This window comes from Scatophagus argus, chromosome 8 (genome assembly GCF_020382885.2).
Source record: "Scatophagus argus isolate fScaArg1 chromosome 8, fScaArg1.pri, whole genome shotgun sequence".
NCBI lineage: Eukaryota > Metazoa > Chordata > Actinopteri > Scatophagidae > Scatophagus > Scatophagus argus.
This window is the reverse complement of record NC_058500.1, coordinates 24,482,875-24,508,500: the sequence shown is the minus strand read 5'-3', so window position 1 is coordinate 24,508,500 and position 25,626 is coordinate 24,482,875. Positions and strand designations below refer to the sequence as shown.

The 25,626-nt window shown below is 41.0% G+C and overlaps 3 protein-coding genes across 8 annotated transcripts in view; 2 read left to right on the top strand and 1 right to left on the bottom strand.

Annotated features, from left to right (window-relative positions):
• Nucleotides 1-92: 92 nt before the first annotated feature.
• Nucleotides 93-2,928, bottom strand: cfap126 (cilia and flagella associated protein 126). Its single transcript, XM_046397002.1, has 5 exons — nt 2,608-2,928; nt 2,441-2,503; nt 2,245-2,319; nt 1,981-2,142; nt 93-875 (listed from the first exon to the last, which is right to left on the bottom strand). Exons 1-5 carry the CDS (start codon nt 2,632-2,634, stop codon nt 525-527), a joined length of 678 nt encoding a protein of 225 aa, XP_046252958.1. The 5' UTR covers nt 2,635-2,928; the 3' UTR covers nt 93-524.
• Nucleotides 2,929-5,200: 2,272 nt separating this feature from the next.
• On the top strand, nt 5,201-11,004 carry ccnq (cyclin Q). The gene is made up of 5 exons (XM_046397453.1): nt 5,201-5,631; nt 7,545-7,728; nt 8,512-8,644; nt 8,910-9,128; nt 10,393-11,004. Exons 1-5 carry the CDS (start codon nt 5,484-5,486, stop codon nt 10,480-10,482), a joined length of 774 nt encoding a protein of 257 aa, XP_046253409.1. The 5' UTR covers nt 5,201-5,483; the 3' UTR covers nt 10,483-11,004.
• Nucleotides 11,005-18,398: 7,394 nt separating this feature from the next.
• atp2b3b (ATPase plasma membrane Ca2+ transporting 3b) overlaps nt 18,399-25,626 on the top strand; it is a 56,099-nt gene continuing 48,871 nt past the window's right edge. The window contains exon 1 of one of the 6 annotated variants that reach the window (XM_046396675.1): nt 18,399-19,107. The gene's annotated coding sequence lies outside the window, so the exon portion shown is untranslated. Of the gene's footprint in view, nt 19,116-25,626 lie in introns of all 6 variants that reach the window. The other 5 variants (XM_046396676.1, XM_046396680.1, XM_046396677.1 and 2 more) reach the window with 5 other exon arrangements.

Sequence of the window (25,626 nt, the reverse complement as noted above, 5' to 3'; positions counted from 1 at the left end):
AAGATCCAGATCTTCTTTATATACTACAACACCATGCTACAAAATGTTGCTATACCGGTTGTGTCAGTGGTAAGCTCATATTTCTGGTCAGCTTCTGTTTGCACAAAGGAGAGAACAATAATTTATTCTTTTTTCAATGTGTAATAGGGTTGGAATTAAACTTTATCAGCTCATAGAACAGCATCTCATTCTGGAGGCACAACTTATATATATAAAAAAAATTAACCATAAAAGAGGTAAAACCCACATACACGAGGGAGGACATAGGTGGATATGGGTAGTGTAACAGAGGTTTGGGAAAAAACAAAACCCAGTTAGTAATTATGAAGCATACATCCACAACAAAAGCTTACTTTAAGAAAAGCTATTTTGATATTTCCCTAAGGACCTAACTTATATTGACTTTACATGATTCATGACTTGGACACTACCTCATGTAAAATAAGTCAAAACAGTAGAGTTATCAGGCATGTATTTTTGTAACAGTATTTTTTTTTCATCTGATAAGAATCAAATGAAGAAGTTCAGCAATCTTGCTGTGCTTTGCTTGGAACATGATCACGCTCCTTGGCTGGCTTCTTTCTCACAGTACTTGCTGGTGTCCCCTTGCCAGTACTGGGCCTGCTGTTGGTTCCCTCTCCAGCAGCAGGCCTTGAAGCTGGCTTCTCTTCAGCTGCAGAACACTGGCTCAGGGGCCTGTCTGTCCCAGTAGCCTGAATAGCTTGTTTTTCTTCAGCAGGCAGATCAGTGGATCCGACCACAGCTGCCTGTAAGTCCTGGTTTTGGCTGGCAGTGCCAGGGAAGTTCTGACAAGCTGGTTGGCCTTCAACTGCAGCGGACAGGGCAGCACTGTCCTGCTGTACATCCCCATTGGTCTGAATTAAAGAGGACCACATAAGTAAGCTGATCTGAACTGACATCAGGGCAAATTTAAGACAATCTCACTTTTTTAAAAAGAATGAATACATTGTAAAATAAAAAGTTGAATTCATAACTAAAGCATATCCTTGCTCTTTTTAACAGGTCTGGTATAGCTTACAATGACTAATGCTAGCTCACATTATTGTTTAATAATGGGCATTAGTGATTAAGTTTGTTGATGTCATGACTTTTCACCTTAAATTTGAGTGTAACACGTGTTACAAATTCGTCACCCCTTTTTGGGGTGGCTTGTCCCATCTGTCCCCCACACTGCTCAAGATTCACGACCACTCCCTTTGAGCAGGTACACTATGCAAAAGTTTATTTAGAGAAATCAGTAAATACATTTGAAAAGCTTTTTCATGGCATCATGTACTGAATAAGTCTTTTTCGTGGGATGTGGGATGATGAGCTGAATTTCCTATATAAAGTGATTTTGAAACATCCAAATATCTATTTTTCTGTTTTTAAACAAATGCTTTAACACAACCACTACATTAAAGAAAAATCCTGGCCTAATGCATCTAAGGAAATGCATCATCCTTCCTGCTCAAACTCCAGCCTCAGATCTGAGTGGTCTGTCTCATCCACAGAACCACATTGTGGTGTACAGGGTTTCAGCTCAGATGTCATTTGTTTGATTTCATTTCAATATGATGAACATTTCAAATGCAACGTTAATGAAATGTGCAATACAAATATAATGTATTACTTTGAATATTAGCTGCTGATGTAAGCAGTCATCCTATGGGAAAGTCAGCCTGTACTCAAACTTCTGCTTGATGTTAATCACTGTCAAAATTCAGCTCAAAGGTCACAGCTGTGAATCTTTACCTGGAAACTGTAAAACAATCCCTAAACATTACACATCAACTTTTTTGACCGCTTTGATGTCACACCATGTGAATATACAATGGGCTTTTGAAACAGATGTTGCGCAAAGAAAACAAGACCAGACCAGGTTAGAGGAATACACTAAGCTGCAAGAAGGAAAAAAGAAAAACACTGCAACCAATCATGCCTGTCTGTTTGTGTGTGCTGACTGTTGTTAAACCTGACCTGCTTAGCATCATCCTGCATCATCATCCCCCGTGGGTCAATGCCCCAGGACCTCAGCCTGTTGAGGCCCTCCACAGAGCGGCTTGTGGGGTTGATGCAGTGGGCTGGGATACGAGTAGGTAGATCCCAAGTTCCTTTAAAGTCTGGCCATGCACTGCCCTTCTATAACATCACGCACACATGGGAGTGGATTCTCATATCAATTCACCATGACAGAAACATAATTGTAATGAAAAGAGAAAAAGAGATTTGCTGTTATCTCACCTTCACCACTCCTGGGAGCAAATGTCCTCTATCGTTGGCAATGAAGGTGGTGTGACCCCTCTGTGCAGTGGGTCTCTGCACACACAGGCATTGGGTTGAGCTCATTTATCGAATTTTCAGATGACAAGGCTGCTCTTGAAACTACAAGACAATGTGAAACACAACAGGACAGGACAGCTGATTTACCGTCACCTACCTCTTTGAAGTGCTTAGTCTCACACCAGTTCTGCAGCCTCTGCGACCTGAAAGCGCTGTCATACTGAGAATGGAGAATGTAAACCAGGTTATGTCGGAAATAATGATAAAACAGAACAGCAAAATGTTTAACATTCACAGTTTTTAGAATAAAGGTTTTTAGGTTACTTGGTTCGCTGAGTAATTGGACGACATTTTTGCATCTTTCTTAAGCCTTCATGTGTGTTTTTGTTGTCACTTCGCATAGCAACGCAATCGACCTCCAAGACGTCCTATTCCTGAAGTTACGTAGGAAAAGAACGTACTGGACACTGAGCGCAATGGACGTGAAACAACGCTGAATAAAAAAGCGATGGACTGGACTACTGTTCAAATGCCTAATTGAATGTGGCGTTAAACCTTAATATTTTACTGTGTAGTTACTCCCTGTGCGGTGTGTGCTGCGATAATTTTTCGTTTATGGCGAAGAGAAGTTATTAATAGCGCGAAACGTTACCCAACCAGTCACAGCGAGTGTTCTTGAACATTAACTCCTTCAACGGCCAGACAAAGAGTCTAAAATTCTTCTTCTTACACTTCAGATAAGGTATTACTGCTTTCATGTAGGGGAGCACGGTGTAAGGCGAGACAGCAGGCAAAATGAGCACGTTCAGTCAAGTTGGCTCACCGAAAAGCTTTTAAATGGGATACATTTGTACAGACGTATGTGTATTGTATGTGTATTTAGATACTCTACAGATGAATTCAAGGCGCTACAAAAGAAAGACAAAAGAAGATTTAGCTCAGTTGAATGATCTAAATATAGCAGCAAGGCCAGCATCAGAGGTTCACTCGGTCTAAGGGAAAGGAACATGAAGTCACTGAACACTGAAGAGATATACAGAAACAAGCAGGCTAAACCCAAAACAGGTTATGCCACTCTAGAAGAAGCTTGTCAGATTTTTTGATGACAGCCATGGTTTGAATTTCCCACATCGAGAAACACAGGCCAGTTTCATATACTTGCATGCGACTTAAGCAAGTGAACGCTGGGACAAGGAAAAGACTGTTAGACCTCTATGAGTAACTAGTGTCATAGGACTGACTTCTTTGGATGGGTCATAGTTCTAAAACTATGTTGCTATGGTTAACACAGCCTGATCACAAAAACCACAACACTGTTGCTTTCTGTGCATATGCGGAGTAGATTATTACCATGGTGTCAGTCAGCAACAAAAATATTATCGGATGATACACAGATAAACCAGCAACTTCAAGAGTCAGTAGCAATGGGTAGCATTTTTTTTTTATTTTCAACACAAGTGTCTTTAAGTGCACAATCTATGCCAGAAACCTGATCTGGTCTATGCATGCGGCAAGTGGTTGAGGACTGGTGAGGATTAGATTTACATGTTCACACCTGACCTAAGCACAAACACAGAATGGATCAGACAGCTCATAGTGTCCTCTGGAAACTTCCATTGTCTTTTTCTGTAGCGCATCCATGTATTTGGTTGTGCTTTCGGTATTTGCATGTGTTTTTCTTTTGCCTACTCTGAGAATTCAACAGCCAGTGCCTTAAACACACTTACACTTAAGACAAAGTCACAGTTTTTATATACTTACATATACTTACTTACGCTTGCATAATATTCTGATGAAATATTATTTTGATAAAATAAATAAATTATTTATCTATCTATCTATAGAGAAAGAGACTTTAATAACAACGTCAGAAGAGTTCATATCAAGGTTTTTGTCAATGTCAAGAACTTTTCTTCGCGATGAAAAATGTTTCACTCTTATTGAATATTTAAAAATTGACTTCGTCATCATGGGGAAAATGCCGCGTCCCACATCCACTAATCAGAATCAGAATTCCTTTATTTATCCCCGAAGGGAAATTCTTTTTTGTACAGACAATGCACTTGCAGTATTCCCGACCAAGAAAGATAAGTGAAAGGTATAAAAATAGGATAAACAAAACAAGTATAAATCAAAATCTAAAAGTACAGGTATTTACATAAATTTAAAATCTACAACACATTTACAATGTGTTCAAAATGTAAAAAAAAAAATTAAAAATGCAGGTATGTACATGTGTAAAAAACAATATATACATTGTATATATAGAGTGACACAGTGCTGAGTTTAACAGTTTGATGGCGACAGGCAGGAATGATTTCCTGTGTCGCTCTGTGTTGCATCGTGGCAGTATGAGTCTGTTGCTGAACGAGCTCCTGTAGCCGATCAGCACATTGTGGAGAGGGTGAGAGGGAAAGTCCAGTATAGTTCTTATTTTGGACAACATCCTCCTCTCAGACACCACTGTCAGAGAGTCCAGTTCCTCTCCCACAACATGGCTGGCCTTCTTGATGATTCTATTGAGTCTGTTTGTGTCCCTCACCCTCAGGCAGCTGCCCCAGCAGGCAACGGCATATGTGATGGCACTGGACACCACCGACTCATAGAACATCCTCAGCATCGTCCTGCAGATGTTGAAGGACCTCAGCCGCCTCAGAAACTGAAGGCGGCTCTGGCCCTTTCTGTAGACCATGTCCACGTTCTTGCACCAGTCCAGTTTGCAATAACGCAAGTTACTTTAATATGGAACGATTTGTCTAAGCAAAGCATACCGTAGTCTTACATTTTGTTACACAATTTACATTTCTGTTTCGCACATTGCTCAAAGTAACCTCTCAATTCTTCACTCTTGTCGAAAGATAAAATGTAAGCCAAACTACATTTATTTTGGTATTGCATGTCGGAAGTCCAACTACTCTTATTCTGGTAACTAACGTTAACATAACGCGCATGTGCTTGTATGCTAGCAACGAATTAAACGGAAGCTAGTTACGATGTCCAGCTAACTTGAACATTTTTACTACTTTTAAGTTCCGCTCTATTTATTTTTTAGGAACATATATCAACCCTGCCGTAGCATAAGTTTACAGTTTCGGCTGGTTAAATTAAAGTAAAAGTCTCAGGCAGTAACTATTTGCCTTCGAGTCTGGTTTTTACTGTACCAGACAACGTTAGAAACTGCTGTTGACGGTCCATGAGCCATGGAGGGCCCGTCCTCTTGTTTACCGGCCACTAAAGACGGACCACTGTGGCTGGCTGGCAAGAGAGACTCCGGCGGGGATGGAGAATCTGACCCGACCCGGGACATCAAAACACATTTTCGCGTCTGTCGCTTCATCATGGAAACAGGTAACAGCTAACACACGGAGCTGTATGTAGCCCTATACTCGTAACTATACTACTATCATAGTCGAGTCATAGTCATAGTCAAGCCTTAGACACACCATCCAAGCTGTTTTGTGAACACTTAATCTGAATAAATGTAAAATCAATGTAGAGATCATCAGAACTAACTAAATCCCAGAGCTAATAGTTGTATTCAGTTCCCAGTGGAATTCTCCCCCACCATTAAGCCTTGTGGATGTTGTTGATTTATTATTTACTCCAGATGTTCTCACTTTTTGTACCCAGATACCGTTACAATAATAGCATTCAAAATGATGTGAAATTGCATATGTTTTGCATTGCACATATTAGGAATGATTGTCCTGATGTTTAAACAGGAATATTAATTTTAGACAAGTTGATCAGTCAAACATTTAGACATTACATTTGCCTAGCGTAGTGCTCAAAAAACTATTTGTACTCCTTCAGCAATAGCTGTCCCCTCAGTGGAAGCTCTTACCTGTACTGTAAGTGAACCAAAGCACAAAGGTGACACCTACTGGATCAGTGTGGTGTCCTACATACACTTAGCTCTAGAAATGACTCCTACATGGGCATTAACAATCAACTAACGTTTTTGGTGCTGGCTAGTGAGGGTAGCAATGTTTAAATGAGTGTATGACTAATTTCACATATCTATAACGTGTATAGATGGTCTGGTTCTTGCACAGACCAATATATGAATACCGCAATTGATATTTTAAATGCAATGACCAAAAACTAATGCCTTTGTAATACCTTGTTTAGTTTTGGTCTCTGGCCACTTATGATTAGCCTGGAAGGATAAACAAAAAAGTGCCACACGTATCAATAACATTGTCTAAATGTTCACGATCAAGCAACCAGCTGTTTGCTTTGAGGTGATGTCAGTGATCATCTTACTGTTTTTGTGGTCTACATAATTGTAATGTCAAATTTTCAGTTGATATCAGTGAGTCTTCCTGCAAATAAGTAAAATTAAGGACATCAGAAAGGATTGAGTCCTTAAAGATAGATCTTAGAAATAACTGGGTTGAGGTCTGTGTTGGTGATTTAAGTCAGGCATACAATATGTTTTTGTTTACATTTTTAGAGTTCCACAAAAAACATTGTTGTATCAGCAGGTGCGGGTTAAAGGTAGATGTAAAGGACATCGATGAATAATTAAAGGTCTACAAAGGGCATGCAAAAAGATTTACTTTATTAGAATTTTTTACAACTGAGAACCAGTGAAAGTGAAAAACAATGTAAACTGTATAAGAATAAAACAATTTCTATTATAAGGTTATAGTAGAAGTAATACTTCAATAAAATAGAAGACAGTTAAAATAACATTCATAGTAGAGGTGTACCAATTGCACTTTTCTTGGCTGTATCCGATTGCTGATTTTTTTTATTAAGTGTGACCTGCAGATAATCATATCAAGCCAGTTAGAAGTTGACATTTTTGAGCAATAATCTCACTAACCTTGGTCCAAATATCGGCAGTGATTCAAAATAACTAATAAATTAAATGTACTTATAGAGCACTCTTCTGGTCTGACTGACCGCTCAGAGGTACGAGCCAGCATTTAGTCATTCACACAAACATTCATGCTAACATTCATACCTGGTCATCAGGAGTGAGTCAGTGGCACACTCACAAACAGATGCAACAGCCATCAGGAGCAGTTTGGGGTTCAGTGTCTTGCCCAAAGACACTTTGACATGTAGACTGTAGGGGCCAAGGATTGACCGCTCTTCCTCCTGATTTCTGAGTGATAATCATATTCAGATTCAGTAAATTAATGTATGGATCTGCAATCGACAACAGATTACAGATGGCAATATTTATGATTGAATCTGTAAAAGGAAAACGAAACGCCACATTTGACTCTGGAATCCCCTTTCCTGCACAGGAGTGAAGCTTGGTATGCGGTCAGTGCCCGTGGCCACAGCGTGTGTGTTGTACCACCGTTTCTTTGAACGTGTCAGTGTGCATGCATACGAACCCTACTTGGTGGCCATGAGCTGTGTGTACCTGGCAGGAAAAGTGGAGGAGCAACACATCAGAACCCGTGACATCATCAATGTAAGCCACAGGTAATATGCTTGGTCAAGAGTGTAAATGACCTGCAGTATACTGTATACTGCAGTATATGCTCTAGGGCCACATTTAAATCATACTACCGAGAGAAAAAATACTCTCACAAGCACAGCAAACTGTTTTCTGTGTGAGGGATAATGCCTGATGAGTTATCAATTATTAGGATTTAATGGACAGCATGGGAGCATACCTCTGTGGAGTGCATTAATTCCTGATTATAGACAGCTTGAAGGACATTGTCCAGCTCACACCGTGGTTGCTTACTAAAGAAAAAAAAAAAAGACCATTTATATATATATGATTTATATTTTCATGCATTTTGCAAACAATATTTTAAGGCTATCTCAACCTACATGTCTGTTTCCCTGGTAACACCTGAGGGTTTGACTGACACCTGGAACAATCACTACCGTTGCATAAAGTTATGTGATAGTTCGAACCTTAGATAACGATTTGGCATCGGGAGGTCTGGCTCAGCTATGAGACAGAAAAGTAATGCTTGATTTCATAAGCAGGAAGGGTATCTTCAAGGTGTCCAAACTTTAGGGATTTTTTTGTCCATATTAGTTTAAAAGCTTTGTGTTTTCGCTGTTGGTACTTGAAACAGCAGAAAATAGTTGACAGTGTGAGTTTACAGACATGACAGTACAGTTAACTCCAGTTAATTTCAAGTCAAGTGGCTCAATAAACTGTTTTGTTGTCTCTGTTCAGAGTGGTCACCTTGAACGCATCCTGCCTCCCTCACACCTTCCTTCTCTCCTTCTGTTCCTCCCTCCTAGGTATTTTAACAGTGGCAGCCCTCCTCTAGAATGTGACAAGGAGTTCTGGGACCTGAGGGACAGCGTGGTGCAGTGTGAGCTCCTCATTCTCAGACAGCTCAACTTCCACGTTTCCTTTGAACACCCTCACAAGGTAGGTGTGTGTGCATCTGTGAGTTTGTGCATGTGCACGTGTTCCTGTCCTTCCTGTTTAATGTCGGGTCACCTGTCTGTTGCTGTTACTGTCTGATGTTGTCATGGTTGTCCCAGTGTGTTTGTGTGTACAGCTGCAGTACAATTTGTTTTGAAGTGATCCTGAAGCGGGGCTGTGATTGGTTGATCATCCTTGTGCACATTCTGTGTGCTGATTGACTCAAATATAGAATGCATATTATATTTTTCTCTCTTTCTTTCTCCAGTATTTACTCCACTACCTGCTGTCTGTGAAGTCACTCGTCAACCGCCATGCTTGGTCTCGAACCCCCGTCGCTGAGACTTCCTGGGCATTGCTTAGAGACTGTTACCATGGAGCTATGTGCATAAACCACATACCCCAGCACATTGCCATAGCAACACTGTACCTGGCTTTAAACAGCTATGGAGTGGAGCTCCCTGTTGGGGAGAAAGAGTGGTGGCAGGTGTGTGTTAAAACGTACTGAAAGCAGACTTAAAACGTAAGAGAAGAAGGCAGTTGATCAGTCATTTAGACGTCTTGAAATCAGTTGAACTGGAAAAAACTGAAGTTAGATGTAGTTATGCTGCCCACCTGGTATAATGTCATCACACAGCTAAATAGCTTAAAATAGAGGAAATGGTTAGCAGTATAAGAGCATCAACTAATTATAGTAATTAGCACATTTTGCTAATTAGGAGGTAAAGAAAGAGTCTGGAACCGTAACTGTACAAAAAGAACAATTGCATTTAATGGATAGTGTCCATTCATCCTCAGAACATAAAGCACCTGTGCCCTAGCGGTCAAAAACCGTTTGCCAGCACCTGATGGCCCCAGATTTCCCATTACATATATACCCTTTTATGGCCTGAATGACCACAGCGCCCCCTATGGTACCCACAACAACTACAGAGTCACCATGCTTTCCCATAACATTGCATTTGGCTCCTACAGATAGTGACAAGCACAGAGGATCCACATTGCTTAACAACTCCACTGGGTTGTTTTCAAGATACATTACTATATATGCCTTCTTAACATGAGATCAATATTTCATTTTTATTGAACTCGAGCAGAATTATTCCCTAACTCTTCTGTTCCCCTCCACTCTGCGGATCTGCATCTTTCAGCTTACATTTTCGGTTCAGTCTCACCGACAGCAGACGGACAAAGTTAGCAGCTAGCTGGTGCTTTCACTGGCATGGGTTAATGTTGAAGATGGGCAGGAGTCAAAGTCAAGCCCTGTGAATTCTGCTTTATTGTGCTCATACCTCTCCATTCTATCAGGATCTTATTTTTCAATTACAAGAGTGTAATTTAATGCATGTACAGTGTTCATATTGGTTCATATTTTTATGGAATGACAGACACAAACACTAGCTATAGCCTTGCAGAGGATCTGCTGATTTTAGGTTCACAACAGAAACAATCCTGTAGCATTGCACCATTGTGCATTTTAACATTAGTGACATTGCTACATGACAGCTTTGCTTTGAATACTTAACAATCTCAAGTGGATGTGGTGGCAATTTTAGTTTTCTAGGTCTCTGTTTGTGATAATAAGTCACCAAATGCAAATTGAAAATGTCAGGATTTTTTTTATGGTTTTCTGCCTCTGTCCTCGAGACAATAAAATCTAGGTCATTTGAAATGGTGCGTGGACCTTTGATGTCCACTGTTTAATGAGGCCAGGTGTGGAGCTGAAGTCTGTGTTCTGTGTATGTGTGTAGGTGCTGTGTGAGGACGTAACCAAAGCAGACATTGACGCTGTGATCTCAGACCTTCTTCATCTCTACGACATGGAGGCCAAGTGTATCTGAAGGACGCACCTACAGGACCCATATTTTGGAGACACACAAGAACTGTTTTGTCACTGTCTGTGTTTGTGCACCATGAATATGTGTGCCTGTGTGTGTTAGAGGGAACACTTTGTTGTGCCCCAGTTAGTCTGTGAGCTGTGACAAAAACACACCTGCACTACTGATCTGGGCCACCCAGGGGAGACATTTCTTGCTTTCTGGTCTCTGATCCCCCAGGCCCGCTGAATACTGATATGCTCTGGAATACAGGTATCATCAGCACCGGGTCTGTCAAATGCATGTCAGTCCTCAGCATCCAGAATCTCTTCACGCTCCACACAAAATATGGTTAACAACAAATACCACTGTATGGAATTAATGAGAAAATCTAAAATAAAGTTCATCACCTAGTTGTTATAAATGAGTAAATAAATATTTCCACAAATCCAAAAAATAGATGGTAAATATACTTAGTAAATGTCATTATACTAACACTTAACTGCATCAGGATAATATTATTAATAAATATGTAGTTGAGATCAAGTCTTTATTGTCTCATTAGACTCCAGACCACATTGCTGCATAAATCTACATGCAACAAGGAAAATTTAATTTTCTCTACATATTTGTGGTGACAACAGCTTTCTGACTGCACAGTAAGCATTTAAAGGTTTGCTGTAAGTGCTGCATTTTTCATACATGCTACACAGGTGTTAATGGGCTGGATGGATTAATTGATTATCTTTATTTACATTGCACTTTTGCAGTAGAGCTGTCTCTTAAGACACATTCCAATCAGACAGTAAAACAGGCGATGCTGTCCAAGTAACAGTCTGATGTCATATGAGGAAAATGTATGGCACGGAGGTGCAGAGCAACCAGCCTCACACTGTATTTTTACAGTTTTCAACACTTTTGTCTTTTTTTTTGCCACAAAGTAATATCAGATGCTCCAAATCATGTTTCAAAAATAAAACATGATAGCTTACTGAAACTTCCTGTGGTAATGTATAAGCCTTATGATCAGTAGGTTTTTTTCACATCATGCAATTTATCCATGATATACGATTTTGGCTATCCCGCCGTTAAATAAGAGAATGTGAATGCGAATGTTCATTCTTAGATTGGCTTTAGAATGGTCCAGCTGCCACCAAATTTTGGCCTTTATAGACAAAACGTTTCTTCAGGGAAGTATGTCCTTGACCCCACTTGGCTACTTTTTCCTGCTGGCTTGATTTTCCAGATCTTTGTAGAAAGCCCTGTCATGGTGATTATAGTGCCAGCTCAAATACCTCTGGGTTTATTAAGTCTTGAGTGCTTTTGCAGTGCTGCCATTACCAGAGTTCATTTTATGAGAGGAGGACCAAACAGAAAGAAAATATGTGGGGGAAATTCTGTAGTTTTAGTTTGGAGTTTGAATTGTGAGCTCTGTATTGTTCAAAATCAACTTCATAGAACCTGTCCTATCCTGTTTCAAGGATATGTCAGATGATAATGACATATCAATAATGATGAGAAATTCCATGGAAAAACCAAAACACTACAGTGAATTCTTAATATTAACAAATATTGTGTGTCCCTGGCTTATCTTCCTACTCTGTGGCATAGAGCTCCATTGTTGTCCAAAGACTATTTAAACACATCAGTGAACCATGCTACTGAACTGGTTGAAATGTCCCTTTATTACCATGAACACACTCTTGTTTTTTTTTTACTTATCCCACATATAGTACGTTTCCCCAGATAGTCACAAGAGCACCAAATATGGATTAATTTGCTGCTAGAAATAGTCTCCAACAAATGCATTATAGACTTCTATTTGAGTAAGTTCTATTGAGTGTTAAAAACAAGTACCCAGCTGTTGTGGGAAACTGCTGAGCCTTTTAAAAGAATTAACTATAAATTTGTGACCTGTTTTTAAATAGTTAAATCATTAGGAACCAATGAGCTTTGCTGAGTGTCACAGGCTGGCTGTCACAGGACAGAGTGTGGTTCACCTGTAGATAAACTCTGTGCAAACACACCAGTATGAAACAGTATGACATCCCAGGTCTAAAAGCCCAGATAGCTGAGAGGTAGCCCCAACTTTATAATACAGTTGCTCTAAGTCGAGCATGAAAACAAAGTGTTGAGGTGATTTGAGGACAACCTGTCCTGTTTGTCATTTATTTATATTTTTCTTATTAATGTAATGTTTTAGATAGTGTCAATAAAGAAATATATGTAGTGCTGCCAGCTGCATGTATGGTGAAAACTGCTCTCACTGCTGCTGTTTATCATTGGAAAAAGTTCTCAGACTTGTTACTTTTATGAATGCGACTTATCTTTTCGTATCTGCGTGTGTGCATTCTTGTACTTGCTACATACTGAGAACTTTAAAAAACAGGGAGTCTCCTGACACACATTTTTGGAAGGTAAGGACATTTTGACTGGTTCTCACAACTCCAAAGAGCTGTTTCAAGGTCAAGACCTTATTTCAAGGGTTAGGGTTAGGGTTAGGTTTTTAGTCGTGATGGTTAAGGTGAGGGTAAGGTGCTAGGGAGTTCATAATGTCAGTGGTCATCCTAACAACGATAGAAGTACAAGTGTGTGTGTGTGTAAGTCCATAATCCACTCTGACACATCTGTGTCTCTCTTTTGGCCTTTTCCTCTCTCCTGTCTTACTCTCCTTCACATGCATTCTGCCTCTCTTCACGGGACAAGAGGCATTGCGTGCATCCCTAAAGCATCACGTGTCACACAATATTTCTTTTCCTGACACATTCTCTCCCTTCTCATCTGTCCATTTCCCCTCCCTTATGTAGCTGCTGGGGGAAAATCTGGCTGTCTTTCTGTTAGCTGCTCTTCATTTGCTCCATTCCTATAATCCCCTCTCTACCTTTTTAATTTTTCTCCATCTCGGTCTTATTCCCTCTCTCTCTCTCTCTCTCTCTCTGGAATTCCTTGTCTTCCTGCTACTTTTTTCCCGCTACCTTTTCTTCTCACCCTTTCATCTTCCCTGTGACTTCCACATCTTTCCTCTCTTATTTTAAGTGTCTCATCCCTTCTTCCTTCCTTTCCTCCCCTGTCTGTCTCCCTAATGTTATATTAATAATGGAGAGGGTGCATGTTCTGCCAGACTTCATAAATTAACCATCAGATGGGAAGGAGTACTGAGGGAAGGAATCTGAGGAGTAGGGAAAAAGAGAGTGATATGGTTGGATGAGAGGTTGAAGGGGTGAAAAGAGGAGAACGTAGAGGATGGAAGCAGGGGTGAGGAGAAAGAGAGGGTGTAAGGGAGGAAATGGCAAGTGAAGGATGGTAGCTTATCTTTGTGTTACACATCAACACATTCAAGCCTGCACTTGGTCACCTCTCCTCTCCCTGCATGATTCTGATCTGCTTGCGCATCACTTCAGCCTTTACTCTGGGCTTCAGGGGAAGTCCAAAGGTCACACACACATCCAGCTCTGTGTGTGTATGTCTCCATGTGCACTATTGTTTATACTGAAATGACAGTTTGGGATGTTAATGTTATATCAGGCCTGCATTCTATGAGCTGAGTGCCCTTGAATTGATAAAAGCTCTGCAGTCTTCAGCCTCAGATCTATTAGAGATCCACCAAGCACTCCTAAACACTCTAACTACCTAATGCATAGACAATAGATTTAAGAGAGGAAGTGTGTGTGTGTGTGTGTGTGTGTGAATGTGTATGCATGCATGATTGTACCTGCTACATAGTGAGGACTAAAACAAGTCTTTAACTAGAGTCAGTGAGGATATTTTGACCAGTCCTCACAACTTCAAAGGGCTGTTTGAAAGTTAAGTTTTGGTTTTTAGGATGAGTGTAGAATTAGTTTTAGTTTACGGTTGTGTTAAGAGTAGGGTGACAGTGAGTCATTGTCCATGTAAGACAGTGAGATGTAAAGAGGGATGGATCAGCAGGTGGACAGCCATCAAACCTTCAGTCAAAAGTCTGTCAAGACCTCTCGAGGTGCACCCCCTGTTACCAGCAACATCAGTACAAATATTGACTGTTAAAGCCTCTCATACCTTCATTTCAAATGTTTTTCTGTGTAGCAGTAGAACCTATTGATTAGCTGACTGAAGTTCATTCATTCTATTTTATCATAACTTCAGAAACCTCCATAAACACTTCTCTTATGCACCTTTCACACTGGACAAAAAAACCCTTTAACACCCACTTCCATCTGGCTGTTTTTGTCTTTAGTGTGAGTGGACACAACCAGCAGTCACTCCTGTGTCAAATGACTGTGCAGTAGTTGCACATATTTACTGGCTCCAGCTCCACTTGGCTGTGATCATGCCCACCCGGGTGTGATTATTTTACCCATTGTCCAGGGTGATGCTGTGTGCATGTTGAAGTAAAGGGACACTGGTGCATAAATACTGTTCCATCCATCTCAGTTTGAGCGGATTGAGAGACTGAAGTAAATTATGTCAAAAAATAACCACTGTAACACTGTCATTCTCCTCTGTGTCAGCATGTGTTTGGTACTGTGCGTGTATGGTTCTCAACAGATATGGGAAGACGGCAACATGGCTCAATCTTTAGTTTTTTCCATCATCAGCTTTGGAAAAAAAGTTTCATTCAAATTGTTGACTAAGTTAAGTTTTAACGTTTTCTGGCTGCACTTTCACGAGGTACATGATCTAATGAGCTTTGTGAGGTCATGTATCTCACGAGACTATATGAGGTACATGATCTTCCACATTTTAGTGTCACCCGTTTTCTGGCATTTATGACTCCAGATGTGATACACCACGCATGACCCAGAACATTTCTGAGCCCACCACCCCCCCATGCCGTAACTCATTCATCAATCAATCAGCCATTCAAAAGAATTGCCTTTACCTTGCTGTCTGTTGCTTCATCAATCATAGTTGAAACCATATTGATAGCACAGGGAAGTATTAAGTCCTTGGCTACAGTGTGCTGCTTTTTGCTGAGCAACTCTGTAGGCAACTTTGTAGGAGGCAAGTTGAGCATTTGAAGGTAAAGATGCAGGTTTGGTAAAGTGGCTCTGTTGTGCATGACAGTTTAGGAGTTTTTGTCTGAACAAACAAGTTGGCTTGTCTTTATGCTCCAGATCTGTTGTTGATCTGTATTTTCAGATACACAACACACTGTGTTCTCTCCTCATTACTCACTGTTGTAATGGTGAACCCGGAGGCGATATATGCCTCGTCATATGTTCTTGTCTTTGCCTTAGAAGTTATGCTTTCAGTTGGTGAAGACTCATCCTCTGCTGTAGGTTTTGCTGGGAGCCCTCTTACAAACCATCTCTTCATCTGGCTGTGCTCAAGCATGCCTCATTCGTTTGCCTTGCCATGGCCCCCCTGCAATAGCGCCATGCCCCCCCTAGGGGGTGCACCCCCCAGTTTGAGAACCACTGTACTACATAAGCGTTGATCTGAAGGTTAGTTCTGAGGCTGTTCCCTAGTTTCTTAATAAATAATAAACTCGCTATCAACCCATACCAATTTCAGGCTTAAATTAACAACTTCTGTTTAGTCCCACCCACTTGAGGTTTAAGTACCACCCACTTTTGATTATGGCCTGACCATTCTGAGTACACACACAGAGACAAATAATTTAGTTGGCTGAACAGATTCAGATGGACTCACTCATGCCTAGTTAGCCGGCTAATTTAATGATGTCTGTTTACTGACATGGTTTAGAATGTTAGCATGCTAGCAGTTGCTTATTGCCAGGAAATACAGTGTATAAGGGAAGATGATGAGATTGTCATCTGTCTGGATGTATGTAGTCTTAAACCAAAGAGTCAGACAAATTAAGAAAATTGGTATAATAGAATTAGGAAAAAAGGGATCAGCAAAGTAATTACAGTTTCTGAGGAACATGTCTGTATCAAATTTTATGACTTCTGTTAAGATGTTTTACTCAAAACCACAAATTTCAACTTTAAAGTGGCACTTAAAGAAAGGTTAAGGATTTCCTAATATCAGGAGGAATCAACATCTGGACATCTTGAATGAGTAGTAGTAATGAGTAGAGTAGTTTTTGAGATATTTTAGTTAGATCCAAGGTGGTGGACTCACATTTTTATCCCCAGAACCAAGCTGCTAACATGATAGCGAACTCAAACCAGGATCCGGGGGATACGGGATTCACAGGTTAAAGTCACTGATGTGGGCCACAAGCAAGAGTTCTTACCCCTTTGGATTGAATTAACTGGTCTGGATATGTGAAAATTAGACTGATTTTGAGTAGATCTTGATCAGCACCAATTAGGGAAAAGAGGGATTTTAAAGGGCCAGTTCACCCCAAAATCAAAAATACACAGTTTCCCCTCTTACCTGTAGTGCTATTTATTCATTTAGATTGTTTTGAGTTGCAGAGTTTTGGAGATATCAGCTGTAGAGATATCTGCCTACTCTTGAATATAATGGAACTAGATGGTACTACATCTGAAAAACAGCAATTACTCTTTCCAGAAACCATGACCTGGTTACTCAAGATAATCCACAGATCCTGTTGTTAGTAGTTTCATGTAGGAACTATTTTCTTTATACTGAACTACACCATAATGCAACACAGAAGGAAGCATTCATTGACTTATAGACTAGAAGCTCATGCTTGTGACAGGGTGGGATGGAATGGTGTCCTTAGCTAGTCTCTCATCCATGCTGTCTTTTGCATGAGACACGGATAGAATAGTTTTGAGGTGAACTGTCCCTTTATTTAGAGGGTTTTTAAGTAGGCCTAATGCCCCTTCAGCCAGTCCAATATTTATGTGACATGGCCACCAATCAGGCAGAAGAAAGAGAAGGACATTTGTGTATATTTGTTGCAATAGAAAAATAGATTAGTGCTCATCCACAAAGAAACTATGTCTGATTTTTTTTCTGTCTGCCTCCAGATGATTTTGTAAAACAGTTAAAGATAAAATGAGTAAAAAGATAAAAATCAGCAGCAAAGTCTTTCATCAAGATGTATGTGTGTCTGTGTACCTGCATGGATGGGCATGTCTGCGGTCCATCTCCCGGCAGTGTAGAGGATATCTATTAATAAGTTCATTTGATTCATCTATAAATACATTTCTCCTTTTTCTCCTCACACTAGCTCACTGCATAACAAGCTTTGACAGTACCCAGTTGGGCATGCATGTGGATGGGTGGGGGTGTATGGGCGTGGGGGGGGGGGGGGGGGGGGGGGCTGCTGTGTTTATGCGTGTGTGAGAACTGGCAGGGGGCTCCGTGAAATGTAAAACCAATTCTTTGTTCTTCAGCACTAGGGTGTGCTAGCTTTCAGCACAGTGCACATGGACTAGTCACATAGAGCAGAATAGGAAGGGTCTGCTGCTGGGTTGGGTTTATTCCCCCAGAGACCCATGAGCTGCAGAGCAACCAAATGTTTACAGCAGCAGATAGAAAAACTTTAATTAACTAGATAAATATTGAATCACATTTTGTTGATAACTAAGTTGAGTTTATGTTGCCACAACATAAAATTAAAAATTGAAAAAAAAGAAATAAAAGCATACAATGGGAACATTTATTTTGTGCCAAACAAATTTATCTGTTCTATATTGCATAAATATGCATTTTATTGAAGCCTGTGCTGGAGTGTGTCTCTTTAGTGGTGAAGGCCTTTTCAGTTAATGTTCTTTAAATGTAAAATTGCACAGTTGCAGTTGAGATTTTGTTGGGTGACGTTGTGTTTTCTTTTCTTTTCTTTTCTTTTTTTTTTTTGAATGTTCTATAATGTTTCTCAACAACGCAATTTAACTCCATTACATGAACATGATATATGTGATACGGGTATGATGCACCAGCACACTATTAAAGCAGAACACAATCATTTTAAAGTCATGCATACAAGTATGTTACTTGGGACAGGCACAACAAAGAGCAGAATATATAACACGCTTTTCTTGTTTGGGATTATCTACATATTAATGTTCGTATTTTTAAATACCAACAGATAATACCCTACATAAAAAAGAATTCACTGCGGTGTGTCTGGTGTCGTCATCACGCCGCCAAGTAGGTGGGGGTGACGTATAGAGCAGCCCTCCACCCCTCCCTTGGTCAGTTCTTCTCGCGGATGCTGCGACCGAGCTCCTGTGCGCGCGGGCTCTCGGAGCGGCTCAACCCCTCCTCTTCCTCCTCTTCCAAAGATGTCGCATGAGCTTCTCCTCTCACCGCGGCGTTTCTTTTCTTTTCTTCTTTTCTTTATCTCTCACTGCCCTGAACAGTTAGCCGAATTCGGTCAAATTAGCAGCTCTGACTCCCGGGAGCAACTATCTCTCGTCTAGACGCATGGACTGCCCCCCTCCCCACCACGGAGGTGTTTAAACCCTCAGCCACGCGCATCCTCTCTCTCTCTCTCTCTCTCTCTCTCTCTCTCTCTCTAGCGTTCGCTCACTCTCTCCCTTCAACCGCCGCAGAACTCCGCCGACCAACCGTCAGGTGACCGCGCGGAGCGGAATATTCATCAGCACCGTCGTCGTCTTTCATCCCTTCACTCCTTTGGACTCCAGGCTGCTGTCGCAGCCCCGGCCCCCCCGTATCCTCTCATCCGGTTTGGGACGTTCTCCGCTCCACGCACACGCAGATTAACGGGGATTCTGCCTCCCCGCCCGCGCGCTGATGCTGATGTCCTTGAGCTCGGCCTGCACGGTGAGTCGGTGAGTCTGTGCGTGCTTGCGTGCGTGACTGTTATTTACCCCGGGTGCCCGAGCGCCGTTTTAGGGATGTTGCTCGCGCTGTGATTGATTACTTGAATGAAGGGGGTGTGGGGGTTAACGGACTTTCAGAATGTAAAATAGGGCCTAATGTGGACTCTGTCATTATAGGCCTTACACAGCTTTACTAATAGCCTATACAGTAGGGCATACCTTAATTCCCTGGCAAATAGCGCTATGACATTATGAGTATGTGTGCATGCGTGTGCGCGCGAGAACGCGTGGATGTACTTGCACGCGTGTGTAAAGCTAATGATACGTATCCATCCATTTCATCCCTTCGTATCCTGTGTCAGTGGATCAAGGGCTGTCGTTTGCCTCTTGGTTTTCCCGGGTGCCAGTATGTACCAGGCTATAGACCATTGGGTATCAGTTGCGTTGTTTGTCTCGCTTACGGTGCGTCGCACCTGCGGCGCTGTGCTGCGGGGGTGTCGTTTTGATCTGGTAATGATCTCTGGCTGGAGGGACCTCCGCAAGTCGCCCGGCGCAGGATGGGTGTGAGTTGAGCAGAGCCCCCGGGCTGGTAACCTTGCGGAGGGACATAGGGTAAGGCAAGTGGCGCACCATAAGGTACACTTTCTTTCTCCTTGTATTTTTAGTAGGCGTACAGTGTAGTTTTTCAGCAGTAATCAGGGCCACCTCTTGTTGCCGTATATGACGGAGGATGACGATGAGCAGAGGAGTGCCGCTCAGGCACGTCTGAAGGTGACCAATAAAGGTCGTTTTGTGTTGAAACACACTGTTGCATGGGGCCATTCTTTGCAAGAATGAAGTGTGTGAGTGTGTGTAGCTTTGGGTGGAGTGGGTAGTCCCGTGGGTGGGATATTCATCAGTCTTAACCTGGACTTACTTACTTTCTTTCTGTCTTTGCAAGTCCCCTCACTTCTGTCACCATCATCTTCAGCAGCATCATCATCATGCAGTTGCTTTCACATGCTCTACAGTAATTCAGATATCTGTGCCCTGTTGGCGGCCCACCTTTAATGGCTCCAGCCACTGACTGTGTCAAATTTTAAGTGTGCTATTCCTGCTGGGCCTTACAGAAGTGTGTGACTGGCGCCAAGCCAATGACAGCAGGCAGCAGATACAAGGGCTCTGCCAAAGGTGACCCTTCAGATGCCTGTCGCAAAGTAGGACTGCAGGTATACAGGTGGACCACAGACTAGCTTGTGTAGACCGGGGGACAAAAGACAAGTGACAAGTTTTCACACACACACACACACACACACAGTGCAGTAGTGTGAGTATAGATACACTATATGGACAAAAGTATTGGGACACCTGACCATTACACCTACAGGGACTTTAATGACATTGCATTCTAAATACATAGACAGCTTTGCAGCTATTATAGTTTACACTCTTCTGGGAAGGCTTTCCACAAGATTCTGGAATGTTTCTGTGGGAATTTTCGCTCATTCATGCAGTAGAGTATTTGTGAGGTCAGACACTGATGTTGGACCAAAAGGCCTGGCTTGCAATCTCTGTTTTACGTCATTCCAAAGGTGTTCAATGGGTTTTGAGCTCAGGGCTCTGGGCTGGTCAGTCAAGTTATTCCACACCAAACTGATCTAGCCATGTCTTTATGAACTTTGCTTTGTGCACTGGGGCACAGTCATGCTGGAATAGAAAAGGACCTTCCCCAAAATGTTGCCACAAAGTTGGAAGCAAAGCATTGTCATTTGTTATCGAGTGTGTGTTTATGTAACCTGGGATACCCCATCCAGCACACAGACAAATAAACACATACACACGCACACACACTCACAAAGCGTGCAAGGCCCTTCTGACCTAGAATCAAATTCTGTGAGGACTGTCTCCAGTGTCTACCCCACTCAGTACCCTTCTCAACCTACTTGCTGCCACAATAAAGAGAAAATACCTGAGGGAAAAGACCGGCCACCCTCTTTTAAGAACAAAACCAAAATGAAACAATTACATTTTTCCAACCCTCTGAGGGATGATGGCGAACAAGGCGAGCGTTCAGGATAAATAGACAGGTTGCTGAGCACTGTGGTGACCATTTATCTGACTTTTTACGTTCAAACACATTGTCAACCAGGACAGTAATGACTCTCTATCACTCGGTTTGTGAAACATTTGTGTGTGTGTGTGATGCCAAAGATCATATAAGTGAAGTCTCTGGGCATAAGGACAAGAGTGGCCACTTTCACTTGTCTTTGTGTTTACTGTACATTCATCATGCTTGCATCCTGTAGCTAAAGCGGAACATATTTTGTGTGTATCTATGTAAGAGTTAACAAGCGTAACAAATTCAGTAAAAAACTTTTTTTTTTTTTGCAGTTTTATGTAATGCAGGCACAGCTCACGTGTGCACACACTTACATATATGCAATGTACACATCAAGGCTCTGAGACAAACAGAAAGGTCAAGCCAAGTGTTTTTTTTATTGTCATTTCAGCCGTTCACAGTGGTGCACTGAACAGTGAAACGAGACAACATTCCTCCAGGTACCAGGTGCTACACTAACACTACAAGTTAGGTTAAATACAACCTGTACACAACTGTACATAGTGCAAACAACCCAAGACTACACATACTGTACAAGGATTATACACAGTAGTGCAAGAGAGAACAGTGTGCACAAACGGAGCAGTACAGACAACAACACGGTTCTGTAACGAGTGTCTGAGACAGCCATAGGTAGGACAGTTAATGTAAACAGCATAAAGTGCAGGTTGAACAGTCATCGTAAACAGTATGCGGTGTAAAGCGGCGATGTGCAATGTTGCATTGTATAGTCAACATCAGTCCAGCCTCTGAGAATTGAACGGTCTTATGGCTTGGAGAAAGAAACTGTTGAAGGCGCCTTCAGAGTTAGTTGCAATAGTTGAGAGGCTGAACAGAAGCGCTTTTCCTTGCGTGAGTGTTATAAACTCAGACAGAATCAGTGAGTAAGAGACCAGGCTGGGGAGAAAATGCGCGACTGGCTGAGTAAATAAATGATTGCAGTAGCAGGAAGCAGATAGACATGGAGAGCGACAAAATGAGTGACTCAGGAGAGAGGGAAAAGAGGAAGGTAAAATAATAATCAGTAAGACACCACAAGACAAGGCATACAAAAACAGACAGTGAAACCATACAGACAGTGTAGACAGATAGATAGATAGGAGAGCAGGCAAATAAGAAAAGATGGAGAGCAGGAGGAGGCTTCAAAGGCAGAGCAGGGTGACTCAGTCATAAACTAACACTTTCAGTCAGGATTGAGGCATGGCAGGGAAGAGAGGAAAAAAGGGAGGGCGAAGATGCAAGAGGTAGAGGAAGCTGAGGGAGAGCGAAGAGTTGAGAGGAGGGAGGAGAAAAGGAATTAATGATGAGCTTCACTTCTGATTTTTTCATGCTCATCCTTACGTAAAATAGCCTGACAGGGAAATCAGAATATGTTGTGTCATGTGTGATGCAGATAATATTTAGTTACAGGCAGTCCTAATTACTCATGTGGGAAGAAGCTTCACCTCAGTCAGTGTGGCTGAAGGCGAAGCTTCTCCTGCTTGGTGGTACTGAATGCTGTAAGTGGCAGACTTATTTCAGTTAAATCAGTTCCAGAGACTGGTTGAAATGTTAATGGGGTGATTAGGAAATTGTTTTTCAGTGGATTCAACAAGACAAGCTCACTTCGGGAAATTTCCTTCGTTCAGGTCTCACAAGCTTTCATTAGATTTTATTGTTCGCACCTACAAGACATATGGGTCTGTCCAGGCATGGCACTGTTTGTGCCAAAGTGGGTGTACATGAGATTACCTGGGTTGACCTAAAAAACAGACTGGCTATCCTTATTTTGAGTATTACAAACAAAACCAGCATACTATAGATCCATTTTGTCCAATAACTATTAAAAACACATCGAGTAACAATAAACATACACGCTGTAGTTTATTTTGACTCCATACATCATCCTACTGACAGAACTACTCACTAGAGCACCAAACAGGTATTAATACTCCTCTGCAAACGTAATAATAATAATAGTAATAATAGTAGTAGTTTATTTGTATAGTACTTATCAAAACTAGGAATGTTTCTAATGACTAATTTCCCTGACATAGACAGAAGTTTAAACTTACACTAGCTGACCATTTTAAAAGCAAGGAAACACTAAAAAAAACTAAAGGTCATCCATTGTCCAAAAAAATATCATGTATAAGAGCCATTTGACATTCTTAATCACATCTCCAATAACATCTTAGAACTGTTAACCGGCACTGTTAAATGTCAGTGTGTAATTTAAATGTGTAATGTAGCAGCTAAGCCTAAACGTAAAGCCGCTGAGGGGCTACATAGACATGCTAATAACTGATGTGTTTGCCGTAGCACAGCTTAGCAATGTCTGGTGATTGTCTTTGATGGAGTATTTATTGCTCACTGTTGACGTTTTTCATCATTTTACATGCAAGAATCCTTAACCACTGTCCTTAAATCTCCATACAGCCAAACATTTCACCAATACAACAGTACAGTGCTCGCCTAGCGTAGCGCTCAAAAACCATTTGTGGTCCTGTGTCCAGCGACAACTGTCCCCTGAGTGAAAAGTTCCTACTAATTACCGAACCAAAGCACAAAGATGCTTCCTACAAACACTTAGCTCTAGAAATAACTCCTACATGGACATTAATAGAGTCACCATAATTTGTTTAATAACCTACTAGTATTTCTGTTGCAGCGAAGGTAGCAACAACTAGTCAACTAATCACGGGCACACCTAATCAAAACCAGTTGTACAAAGTACTTTACAACAAACACATGAAAACAAAAATAGATATCACAGTTAAGGAATGAATTTAACAGGCTGGCACAAGGATAAAAGAGGAATAACCTTTAAAACAATGGATGATTAAAGGAGTTAATAAAGCGCCTAGTATTAAAGGCAAGACTGAAATGCAACATTAAGAATTTAGTACAGCGTACAGATATCTGCAGTCAATATCAAATGAAGAATGCCATAGCTTTTTTCTTCTAAATACCTATTATGTGCATGCTTTATTATTAGTTAATTTCAGGAGATTGTTTAATTCTTGGAGATTTCAGACTGCTACAATGATAAAAACCTTAATCTGTCAATAAGGTTTTTTCATAATATTTAAAGCAGTTGTCATCAGTGTTTTTACTTTATTATTTCATGAAGATGGATATAATGAAAAGGTGTCACTTAGTGATGAACCCAAAGAAAACTATCAGCAATTAAAGCAGCTCTTTTGAACTCCTTAGAGCATTTTAGTGTCTTTTAATTTGCTGTTTTGTTTGCAGAGGCAGCAGCAAGCCGAAAAAAGTGCATGTATGAATATGTATAACCTGCTCAGCAGCAAACAGCTGACAGAGACAGTTACAGACTAGTATGTTGCAACAAAAGAGCCTAATACTCCAGATAAATCCAGATAATTGCTTATGTTGCACATGTGGCTAGAACAGCGGTTTGAAATTTAGCAGTGAAAATAAAATTTGGCATTGAAAACAAAACCTGGAAAAAGCAAACACTGGCATCAAAAGACTTGAAAGAAAGTTGAAAGTATAAGTTTATTATTATTTAATTTCGTTTAGATATTTTTTGTATTTTGATGTGTTTTTCAATTACAGTATTCTGATTTTTTGTTCAACCCTGGTCTGCAGTTGACATACTCATAAGATGCAGGGTCTTTCTAACTAATGTACTTAAAATGAAACAGCAATTTGGTTAAGTCGAGGCACAAAATCTGCTTGGTTAGGTGTAGGAAAGGATCTGTGACGTAGGTTTCGTTTACGTCGTCAAGTTGTCATGTTGCATTGTGCGGTTGCTCTGATCGTCTGATACAGATGTGGATTTGTGTCCATTGGAGGTACATTAAAGCCTGGTGTGTCTCGTACAGATGAATAAGGGTACCTCCTTTGTCTAAGTGAGATGTCGGGGGAGGTGCCAAAGCTATTTGATTGCCCTGGGAATGAGATGAGGCTCCCTGTGGACCCACGTCTGGTCCAGCATACCCTCATCTGAAGCAAGTTCATCTGAAGCTGCCAAACCTAGCTTTGTATGCTAGGTCTGGTCATGTTAGAGGCTGTTGGAGCAGACCTCAGGAAAAAAAGAAGATTGTCAATGAAAACAACAACAACAAAAAAAACAAACAACAAAATAAAATTATTTTTTTTATGTCTGTGTGTTATTATCCAGTGGAACTTTTTTCAGTGTCAATTTGAGAGAGCCTACTAGAACATTTTCAATGCCAGGTTATGTTTTCAATGCCAAATTTAATTTTTGATGCCAAATTTAGCAGCTGGCAAGTTAGCTACAACCACCTTAAGGTAACAATGTTGCAGTGTTGAGTTTTCCGCTTATTGTGCTCTCAAATGTATCATCTTTGGACTAATTTTCTAAAATGACTGTATGTATCAAGTCTCGCTTGTGTATTTATTTAGATGAAGACTGGTGTATTAATGGTGGATTATAGCTCCTGCATCAAACAT

What these genes read in the sequence shown, in the direction of transcription:
- cfap126 (XM_046397002.1), bottom strand. Translation starts at nt 2,634, where the DNA reads ATGTCGTCCAATTACTCAGCGAACCAA. An exon ending in CCAATTACTCAGCGAACCAA is followed by an intron (nt 2,504 to 2,607) that starts GTAACCTAAAAA and finishes CTCCATTCTCAG; the next exon opens with TATGACAGCGCTTTCAGGTC. An exon ending in TGCAGGATGATGCTAAGCAG is followed by an intron (nt 876 to 1,980) that starts GTCAGGTTTAAC and finishes TCTTTAATTCAG; the next exon opens with ACCAATGGGGATGTACAGCA.
- ccnq (XM_046397453.1), top strand. Translation starts at nt 5,484, where the DNA reads ATGGAGGGCCCGTCCTCTTGTTTACCGGCCACTAAAGACGGACCACTG. An exon ending in ATCATCAATGTAAGCCACAG is followed by an intron (nt 7,729 to 8,511) that starts GTAATATGCTTG and finishes CCTCCCTCCTAG; the next exon opens with GTATTTTAACAGTGGCAGCC. An exon ending in GGGAGAAAGAGTGGTGGCAG is followed by an intron (nt 9,129 to 10,392) that starts GTGTGTGTTAAA and finishes GTATGTGTGTAG; the next exon opens with GTGCTGTGTGAGGACGTAAC.